Here is a 10,811-nt window from a genome sequence, read left to right on the forward strand (position 1 = left end):
GCCTGTCCACAGGGAGACAGAATCTAGAATGTGCCCCCTCTCACATCACTGAAATCACACTACCATCCCAAGGAGTGGGTAGCTGTTAAACATTGTAAAGATTTTCTGAGAGCGGAATTGGGGTGTCAGCCAGAAGTGGGGAACTCTGGAGTCACTCCATCGCAAACGCTTTGGACCCGGCTGACCAGGAGCCCTGCATTACCCTGGGCTCTCACTGTGACACCCGCACGCTGCCCGCCCGCCCGGAGTTGGGGCGCTGGGACCGCTCTTCCCCTGACCCTGCCCAGGGAGAAGGACGGGAGAGGTAGCCCCACACTGACCACCGTGCCATAATCGACTTTAATCCTCGGATATCTTAGCAGTAATGGCAGCGGAGGTTAGTGATACAACGAAAACAACTAAAACCCAAACTAGTACTAGTACTAATAAGTACTCATCAATTTGAAATGACTAGCCCATCATTCTCAAAACCCGAGGGGTGAGGGGCTTCGAGGGAAGCGGAGCAAGTGGAAGGTCCCAGGCCCGGCTGGGGTTAGGGGTGTGTGTGTGTGTGTGTGTGTGTGTGTGTGTGTGTGTGTGTGTGTGTGTGTGTGTGTGTGTGTGTGTGTGTGTGTGTGTGTGTGTGTGTGTGTGTGTGTGTGTGTGTGTGTGTGTGTGTGTGTGTGTGTGTGTGTGTGTGTGTGTGTGTGTGTGTGTGTGTGTGTGTAGGGGGCTGGGTTCCGAAGGAGGCCGAGGGGGGAGCACAGAAGGAGGGGGTAGAGTTTCAGCGCGGGGAGGGGGGCGCCGGGGCGCAGTGACGGGAACCAATGAGCTGCCAACTCGCGCGTCTCCGGCGTGACTGCCTAGATTGACGTGGAGGACACGTCAAATTGATCCCCGCACTCCGCAGCCTCCCGGTCAGACGAATTTCTCCTAATCGGATGAAGTTCACCCTAGGCCTGGGGTCGCGGGCGTGGAGAGTGTCCTGGGAGCGGGCGGCGGGCGGCGGCGCGCTCGGCAGCGGCTCACGGCGCTCTTCCAGCCCGCGGCCCGGCCGCCGCGGCTCTCGGCTCGCGCGCGCCCTCCCTCTATGCCTCTCCCGCGGCGGCGGCGCCCCAGCTCTCCCGGACCGCGCCGGGCCCAGCCCCGGCAGCCTCGGCGCCAGGCAGCCGGCCGGCCCGCGCGCCATGGGTAAGGGGCGGGCGGACGAGGCGGGGGGTGTCCCGGCGCCTCCCTTCCCTCGCGCCCGCGGTCCCTGGGAGACCAGGTCCCGGGTCCCGGACTGGCCGCGTTCTCCGCACGCCCCCAGCCCCGGGCGTGGGTGGGGGGCGCTCGGCGTGTCGCGGGAGGGGATGTCCCAAGTAGACGCGTCGGAAGTCGCGAAAGGGCACGGAGGGCTGAAGCGCGCGGCTCCCCCCTCCGTGGTCCCTGCGTGCGTGCCAACTCCCGGGACCGGACCGGGTCTGTTTGCTCGGACTCCGAGGACCCGCCGGTCACCTTCGGAGGTGCCCCGGGTGCAGCCCTTGTCCCTGCGCGGCCCCCCTCGACTAACCCGCCGGTGTTCTTTCCCCTCCCCTCACTCTCGTCGGGCGCGTCCGCAGAGCAGACGTACGGCGAGGTGAACCAGCTGGGCGGCGTGTTCGTCAACGGCCGCCCCCTGCCCAACGCCATCCGCCTGCGCATCGTGGAGCTGGCGCAGCTGGGCATCCGACCCTGTGACATCAGCCGGCAGCTTCGCGTATCCCACGGCTGCGTGAGCAAGATCCTGGCGCGCTACAACGAGACGGGCTCCATCCTGCCCGGGGCCATTGGGGGCAGCAAACCCCGCGTCACTACCCCCAACGTGGTCAAGCACATCCGGGACTACAAGCAGGGCGACCCCGGCATCTTTGCCTGGGAGATCCGCGACCGGCTGCTGGCCGACGGCGTCTGCGACAAGTACAACGTGCCCTCTGTGAGTTCCATCAGCCGTATCCTGCGCAATAAGATTGGCAGCCTGGCGCAGCCCGGCCCGTACGAGGCGAGCAAGCAGCCGCCGCCGCAGCCGGCGCTGCCCTATAACCACATCTACCAGTATCCCTACCCCAGCCCCGTGTCGCCCACGGGCGCCAAGATGGGCAGCCACCACGGGGTCCCGGGCACAGCGGGCCACGTCAGCATCCCCCGTTCATGGCCCTCGGCTCACTCGGTCAGCAATATCCTGGGCATCCGGACGTTTATGGAGCAAACAGGTCAGTGGCGCCGGCCTTCTGTAGCCTTCCTGGAAGGGGCAGAAGTGGAGGGGGCGGGGAGGCATGCGGGTGAGGGGTCACTCTCGCGGGCCTCCTCCAACCGGTTTTGGCTCAGGGGAGGGCTCCGGGTTGGCCAGGGAGACTGAGGGTCCCGGGCCTTCTGTGGGAGTCCTCGGACATCTTGAACTTTTTATGACAAATATGGAAAATATTTCCCAAATAGAAGAGCAATCACCGACCACAAATTCGGAGGCTTGAAATTGCGCTTTTTCATTCTTGCAAGAAGTATGCAAACCCCTATCGCCAGATCTAAGCCAAACAAACCGCAAAGTCAATTCTGCGACCCTTTCTTAAGATCCCGATCTTTCGGGATCCCTCACCATTCCCCAAAGGGCTCTGTCCCTCCCAGGCCCAAAGGCTCTTTGAGTAAAAGGCGAAGGGTCTGGCTGGCCTGTCTTGCTGAGTGCCCTGAATCTCCAGCAGGCCCCATGGCCGGGCGGGTGACAGGCGCCTGCAGGCTGCAGCCATCCTCAGGGTGAAAGCTCCCACGGATTTGCCCTTGTCCTGCAATCTCTGGGTGTGGAGGGAGGAGACGGAGAGAGGGGGGAAAGTTAGGGGCAGTTTTGGTGAGGGGCTCGGAAGAATGGGGGGGGCCGGGACCGGGTCCATAGTCTCTTTGCACTGTCCCCTGCCCCCAGCAGCCGGCCAGAGAGTGGCATGTTATTAGGTGCGCAGACTCAGCAGGAGCGTAAGAGGCACAATTCACCGTAGCCCAAGAGACAGGAGGGGCGTCCAGAAAGAAACTGAAGGCTTAGCTCCAGCGGCTGTGGGCCGCGCCTCCAGGCCGTGCACAGGCTTCATTTCTCCTTGTGGCTCAAACCCAGCCTGGGCCGCAGGCTTGGGCCAAAGCTTCCCATGGAGCGTCCGGTGGGGAGCTAGCGGGGAGGTGACCTCTCCAAGCCTGAGCTCAGATCTGGAGCTTTCTCTCGGTTTCCTGCACACACACGTGTGCGAGGAGCAGACCTGTGCCAGGGACGCTCACGGGTGGCTGGGATGATGCCTCTTTCTGGAGGCCCGGGATGTCTCTGGAGGGAGTTGTGAGTAGAGATGGTTTCCAGCCCTCCAGACGCTTCTTGAGACATTGAGAAGCCCATCTAATTCTCTTGAGCCTGCTGTGGATTTGAACTTGGACCTTTTGGGGCACCGTCTCTGGAAAGTGGAAAAGCCCCCTGGGCAGAGGGCGCTCAGACCTGGCCGTCAGCCTCTCCCTGCCAGAAACCTCCTGTTTCGTGGGAAGCGGGTGGAGACCTGGGAGGAGCGAGGGGAAGGTCCCCAGCACCCTCTCTCTGCCCCGCTGGGAGCAACAGCGAAATCTGGGGTCCCCGCTGCCCTGAGCATCTGCCGCCGGGTGTTCAGAGGAGCCTGGGTCGTGCCTTCGGATTTGGGCTGTGCGCTGGTAGGCATGTGTGTAGATGTCTGGGCCAGAGGGCTGCCCGTGTGCCCAGCGCGGACTCAGATGCCTCTTCTAATTCTCCTGTGTCCCCGCAGGGGCCCTGGAGGGGAGCGAAGGCGCCGCCTACTCCCCGAAGATGGAAGACTGGGCCGGAGTGAACCGCACGGCCTTCCCCGCCAGCCCAGCCGTGAACGGTCTCGAGAAACCTGCCTTGGAGGCAGACATTAAATACACGCAGGTAACTGAGCGCGGGGAAGGAGGCGTCCTTAATCAGGGGAGAGGGAGAGGTAGGGGGGCAGGGAGAAAGAGAAGAGACCCCCTCCACCCCCGGGGGAGGCGAGTTGGGCTGAAGGTTGAGGTCTGGTCTGCAGGCATATTTCTCTCCTTTCCTAGGAGGGGATTGACTTGCCTTTTGCCAAGACACTTTTGCTAAAAAACCTGGGACCCGTTAACACAAAAGGTTGAGGACTGACTCCCCTTCTCTAAGTCCCGGATGGTGAATATCATGACCCCCTTCACCTTTTGTTATTATTTCTAACAATTTGAGTGGACATCGCTTTGCCACAGTCCTTGCCAGGACAATTAGAGGCCAGACTTCGCATGGGGAATCATTGTGGGGACAGCAGGGAGAATGGGGCCCCCCCCCGTAACTGCCGGTGCTGGAGAAGCCGACGGGATTGCCCGCTGCCGACGGTCTGTCGCTCTCTCTCCCCGCAGTCGGCCTCCGGCCTCCCCGCGGTGGGCGGCTTCCTCCCGGCCTGCGCCTACCCGGCCTCCAACCAGCACGGTGTGTACAGCTCGCCGGCCGGCGGCTACCTCGCCCCGGGCCCGCCGTGGCCGCCGGCGCAGGGGCCCCCGCTGGCGCCCCCCGGGGCCGGCGTCACCGTACACGGCGGGGAGCTTGCCGCAGCCGTGACCTTCAAGCATCCCAGCCGAGAAGGTGAGGGGCGCGGGCCGGCGGGAGGGGTTCAGACGAATGCTGGAGAATTAGGAAGGGTGCAAAGGAGCAAAGGAGAGAGACAGACAGAGACAGAGACAGAGAGGCTGGAGTGGGTACCGGCATAGATTCTTCCTCTGGGTTACACTTTAAGCCAGAGCAGATTAATTTCTAATAGTTATAAGCCGTGTCCCTAGAAAGGCAGGCAGAGATTGAGAGAGGTCCCAGGACTGTCCCCTAACTTGTATGGATTAAGAAGACCCCCTCTCTGGGTCTCATTTCTCTGTCCGTAGAAGGGTCTAGAAGGCACCCTCCAGGGGCACCTTCCTGTGGCCTGTGGAGCTGTACCTTCCGTGGAGGACCTGCTGTGGCACCTGAACCCCGCAGGTGGGGTTGGACCTGCCCTGGCCCGGACCCCTTCCACACAGTGCCAATCTCTTTTTTCCATGTCCGAGTTTTTTTTTTTTTCTTTTCCAAGCAGTCCCTGTTCTCCCCTTGCATTTATCTTCTTCAACACATCCTTTGGGAAAGGAGACAGCATTTCAATCATGTGTCTCTAAGTCTAGACTCTTCTCCTCCTCCTCCTCCATAAATCTGCACTCTGATAAACCAACTAACAGATTTGAGGTATTTAATTCACGGTCCACAGTGCGAGGGGCATCTTGTTACACTGACCTTTGGGTTCTAGTTTTTCCTATAACTTGGGAAAAGCTCACCTGCCCTTGACTCTGCATTTTCCTCACGGTGAAAGGAATGACTGGGTTTGCCAATTGCCAACCTGCCTGCTTTTAGGTTCTGAGCGCCAGGAATTTGCAACTTCACCTCCTCTAGGAAAAGGCAGGAGTCACTCCGGGGAAGAGGTGGGGCCTCTTGGCCTCAGCAGCAACGGAGGCTGAGCACGAACCTGGGGGCTGCGTGGGGCACAGGGATGTTCCAGATGTCCGAAGGGTCTTTACAGCTGATCTGCCTTATACCCACCCAGGCAGAAGTGGGGGCAGGTGGCACTGGGTAGGCAGAGGAAAGGAGGGGCTTCCTCTTTGGTGACACTCAGGCAAAAACTTTATTTCCAAGTAGTTTCATTGAGACGTAATAGCGTGATCTATGAAAGAGAGAGAGACAGAAAGAAAGTGAGAGAGAGGATTAAGATGCCATCATTAACAGTCAAGCGGAGGAACAAAAGTTAAATTTTTTTTGCACTTTTTTAGAGCACAAAAATTCTGGGATATCAATTTACAAATATTGAGAATTAGAACTCCTTCAAGCTTTAAATTTAGTTTAAATAATAGGAAAATTCCACTTGTTCATTTACAGGAAAATCCAAGTAAAGGGAATTTTAAAAGTCGAGACTCAGAGCTCCTTCAATCTTTCCCTTTAAGGACAGATAAGGGGTCTTAGGGGAAGTGTTTTGCTCAGAGCCTTGTCCTTGGACTCGGACTCCGCACCTGAGGTTATCTGTTGAATTAGAAATTGAAGCGGAATTTACCAAATTATATTCATTAGACTAATCCTTTAACTAAGCAGGTTCATTCGATTTAGAAAAGTGTATCTACAAATTTAAACGATTCCCCCTGGGCTGACCCCAAGAAGCAGGAAGACTTAGAAAAAGGACTCACTATCTTCAGAGTGATGCGGTCCTTTCCTAACGGAGCCATTCTGTCCCAGGGCATTTCAAGCGCCACCTTAGAAACAGATTATGAAATGTAGGTAATAATCCAAACGTGAAACACACAGTTCTGAATTCTAGGCTAACTCTAGTTAATTTGATGGGCAGGGGGTACTCACTGGTGGTTAATTTTCTTTGGAAGATACTTTCCTTTCAGAAATACAGAGCCATTGAATGACACTGGCATTCCTGTCCATTTCACCATTATTTTCACTTCTATTATGAAACATCCCACCCATTTCCAAAATCTGCAGCAATAATTAGCTACATTCATTGTTAAATTAATAACAATATTCTGATCCTGACAGTTTATTTAAAGATCCAGGTAAAGGGTCATCGAATAAATCAGGTCGATCATTGAAAATGATTTCTTCAGCTGGCATACAAATGTTTGTGTTTGAACAGGAACATATAAATAATGAGAATTGCATATCTACTTGGGTTATGGATTTTTACTCTTCTCATTGGCAGAGAAACGGACTTGAAAGATTGCCCCCACCCACAAGTGGTCTTTGAAAAATTACAAAGCAAAGTAATGTGAATCACTGCCTTTAATTTTCTAATCATTGCTTAAGAAATTATCTTCAAAGAAACCTATCCCATAAGACAATTTACTATCATTAATTGTTCATAAGAGTAGTAGGAATAGCATCTATTGAACTTCCTCTGTAAGAAAACAGTTTCTATACTGAAAGCGGTTTAATATCATGAATGCTCAGTATAAAACAAATACTTCTGATCATCTAGTCCATACACGGACAATATACACATAATAATATACATTATATTTTATATATGTATATACCTATATTTCAATATGTCCTCCACATCAGGTGCAAATGAACATTATTATCCTAAGATAAGCTTACTCAGATGTCAAATTATTCATTACAATTTATTAACTTTATCTTGGTAGAGGGTTGTGAGTCTGGGTTCCCTATTATTTAGGCAAGATAGTGTGATTTACATTTCCCGACGGTGAAAGGAAACTTTAATTCTTAAGGCCTGAGAGCACAGGAAAGTTCCACTTCATCTACAAGTGGAGGGGAGCCCGTGTTCTAGGAATTCCGACCCCTATCCAGACAAGACCATCTCCCTCCCCTTCCCCTTCCAGACAGGTGACAGACCCCTGCAGGCATTCCCTCAAGACAAATGGTATTTACAGAGTGTTTTCAGAAACCTCAAAACCTCCTGGCTCTGAGGTCCCTCCCAGCCGGGTTTTGGAAAGACTAAAGATTTGGAAATCAAATTTATAAGACATTGCATAGGCTCAAAGAAAATGTGTCTTTTATATTTGTTAGAGATAACTCGCGGCTTGTTCCAGTCACCCCTGCTCCGGATTAATTCTTGAAGGATCCTAAAAGTGAACTTTGCCAGGAACACTAGGGCGCAAGCGTTGGCCTGAGAGCCCGCCGCCGCCAACCTCGGTCTCCTTGGACACAGCCTTGGGAGACCCCTTTCCAGGATTCCGCTGACATCTCCCCCATCCCCGCCCCGCCCCACCCCAGGGTCCCAGTGGCCCTGGAATGGAAGTACCAGTATTTTTAAAAAAACACCTTGTCCCCATTCCTGCCCATTAAGATTAAATAAGCTTGCAGAGCGCCTAACGCCGGCCCGAGCCTTCGTGGGGGCCCCGCGACGTACCCACTCCGTCGCCCAGTTTACTGCAGGTGGGAAAGGAGGGGCGGAGGGGTCCTATGGGGAGGGACTGGGGCGGGGAAGAGCTACAAACGCAGCAGCAGGCTCGCCCCCGTAGAGTGGAGTGAAATCTGTCTCTGGTCTCCCGGTGTTTATTTTTCACGAGTTCATTTTCTCGCTTGTCTCTCAGGCAACCGGCCCTTGGCTGAGAAACCTCCTTCTCCGGAGTTGTTTTCTAAACAGGCCCTCACCTCCAAGTGTGTGTACTGGGTGGAATGAAAAGGTCTGAAAACTTCGTCGGCTGAGCGGCCACAACTGTGTTTAGGAAAGAGAGCTGAGAGGCAAGGGAGAGCGAGGGGTCGGTCCTGGAAAGGTCTTCAGACCCCTTCGCCACCTCTGCGAAACCAGATGTGCGCGCGCGCGCCCCTGGCGCAGAGGTGTGGGCCCGGCTCCGCGCGGCCCCGGGGCGGTGCGCCAGAGCCGGGGCGAGGGCAGCTGCAGGAGGAAACAGCCGGGAGCTCCCCCTCACCCCAAACTGAGGCGCCCCCAAGCTCCCCCTTTAAAGGAGGACGTGTGGAGGAGAAAAGAAAGTTGAAAACAGGCGCTTTTAGGTATAAATAAGCCTGTGCTTTCCAGCGCAGGAGAAGCCGAGGGGCCGGGCGTCGGGAAAGGGAAAAACAGGGGTTGCACAATCGTGGCGTCAATTTTCTGGCTTCCAGTAGCAAAACTTGGGCCCCTTCCCAAAACCCTAAATAATAGAGCAACTCGCTGAATGCTGCCTAATATGGCAAGTCCACTGTCACTAAATCCGGAGGCCCACAGGCCCCAGGACGTGCTGTGCCCACAGTGATGAGCGCATCTGGATCCCCGGGCCGCGGGGGCAGAACGAAGTCTGCCGCCCGCCTAACGCACGACCGCCTCCCACGTCGGGGGTGACCCTGGCCACCCCGGGCCCTCCCCGTGGGGCATTTTGGGGGCCCACCCCCACTCGATTTCCCCCCCGGCCCATCGCGGGCCCTGAGCTGCTTTGAGGACCGTGACCTGACGCGCTGGCAGCCTCTTGGGCCGGTGCGCCAGCTGGGTCTGGGGTGGGTGGTGGCTCGGGAGGCGGGGTGCGCGGATCTCAGCTCCCAGCTCCCTCCCCGGTCTGGGATCGGACCACCGCCCCGCCCGTGGCCGCCTGGCTCGGCAGCCCCTCCCTGCGCCCGGCGCCCGCTTTACTGAGCGGCGCGGGGCCCGCGGCGCGGGGCGTCTGCAGGCGGGCCCTGCGCGGAGAGCCGCGACCCAGGCTGGGCGGGCCAGCGGCTTCCGCGGGGCCGCGAAGGGTGGGTGCCGAAGGCTCCGTGGAGCGCGGTCTCGATGCCTCCTTGCAGTCCCCAGATGTGGAGCGCGCGCCGCCCCTTCTCCCCGGGACCCTGCGCTGTCGGCCGTGTTCCCGGGCATCGCGTTCCCCGGGTCTCCCGCTCGGCGCCGCTACCGGCAGTGACCCCACGCCCTGTGCTTCCTCCCGCAGTGGCCGACCGGAAGCCGCCCAGCCCCGGCGGCAAGGCCCCCGACGGCCTCGGGAGCTTACACGGACTGCCCGTCCCGGCCTCGACCTCCTAGGGCCGCGCATCCGTGAGCCGAGCCCAAGCCCGAGCCCGGAGGCGGCGGCGGAGCGGCGGGCGCAGTGGGGCGCGGACCCTAGGACTCGCCGCGGCCGAAGTGCCCATCAGCCCCGGCCTCGCCCGGCCCCGCGCCCGGCAGCTGCGCTTCCTCCATCGGCCGGGGTTTTCGGCTTCTCTGAACTTTGGCTTCAGACTGTTGCATCCTCGTCGCCGCGACCTTTGCTCTGACGTGGCCTCCCTCGTCCAGCGGGCCTCCAGCGTCTTTTCCTACTTCTCCCCGGGCTGTTTGGCACCGCCCCTCCCTCCCTTTCTCTCCCTTCCCCTCTCTCCCTCTTTCCCGCTCTGCTTCGCTTCCCTTCTTCCTCCCTTTCCTCCCTCCTTCCTCCCTTTCCTCCCTCCTTCCTCCTGAGCCTCCTTTCCTTCCCCACCTTCGCCCTCTTCATTTCCCCCTCTATCTCGCTTCCTTTCCTCCCTCCGTCTCCCCGTCGACGTGGGCTCCCTTTCCTGGGGTCCAGCCGGGTCCACCGTCTTCTCTCCTTGGCCTTTACAAGTCACGACTCTGCCCCTCCTTATTGGCACTGCCCGGACCCTCACCCCCTTGCCGAGAGCACCAGACCAGGCTCCACGACAGGCCCTCCTCTCTTTAGCCTCCACCCCTCCGGGGGCCCCAGGCCTCACCGAGGGGCTCCATCCTGGGAAATGGAGAAGCCACAGTTTTTATTTCATATTTTTATAACCATGAACCCAAACAAAACCTCGGTGAACTGTCCCTTCTTCTCCCCCACCCCACTACCCCAAGGATATTATCTGGAAATATTCTTGTTTGGATGTTTTCTCAGTGCCCAGTGGCTGGGCATCTCTTTGCTTCCTCTGAGATGATGTCACCCCAAAGAAGACTGGGGTAGGAGTAGGGGCACTGGGACCACTGTGTTTTCTGTAGTTAGAAAACCATGCGTGCCCTGGAGGTGCCCCCTCCTACCCCTCCACACCCAACAGGAGGGAATCTGGCATATGGTAGATGCATCAGCACTGTTGTTTGGTATTCAGGGGTCAGCACATTTGTTAATTTAAACCACAAACTGCTTCCGGGTACAAAGGTGCAATCTGGCTTCTGGTTTGCAAAGGGGTGGGGGTCAGAAAAATCCAGAAAGTGTCTTCTAGAGCAGGACACAAGCTCTGTTCACTGCTCCCAAGTTCAGGAGCACTGGTGGCAGGACCCTGGACATAAAACTGCAACCTCTGTAGTCAGAAAAATGTCACTGGTGAGAGTCTGACATCACCTGTTAACCGTGGCTACCTTTGA

The 10,811-nt window shown here is 57.2% G+C and overlaps 1 protein-coding gene across 1 annotated transcript; it reads left to right on the top strand.

Annotated features, from left to right (window-relative positions):
• Positions 1-920: 920 nt before the first annotated feature.
• Positions 921-9,506, top strand: PAX1 (paired box 1; the record flags this gene model as incomplete). The annotated part of the gene is made up of 5 exons (XM_081256704.1): positions 921-1,170; positions 1,581-2,210; positions 3,759-3,901; positions 4,381-4,603; positions 9,415-9,506. The coding sequence occupies 5 exons, from the start codon at positions 921-923 to the stop codon at positions 9,504-9,506; spliced, it is 1,338 nt and encodes a 445-aa protein (XP_081112830.1).
• Positions 9,507-10,811: the final 1,305 nt, after the last annotated feature.

This window comes from Mesoplodon bidens, assembly GCF_964165515.1.
Source record: "Mesoplodon bidens genome assembly, chromosome: 15".
Taxonomy (NCBI): Eukaryota; Metazoa; Chordata; class Mammalia; order Artiodactyla; family Ziphiidae; genus Mesoplodon; species Mesoplodon bidens.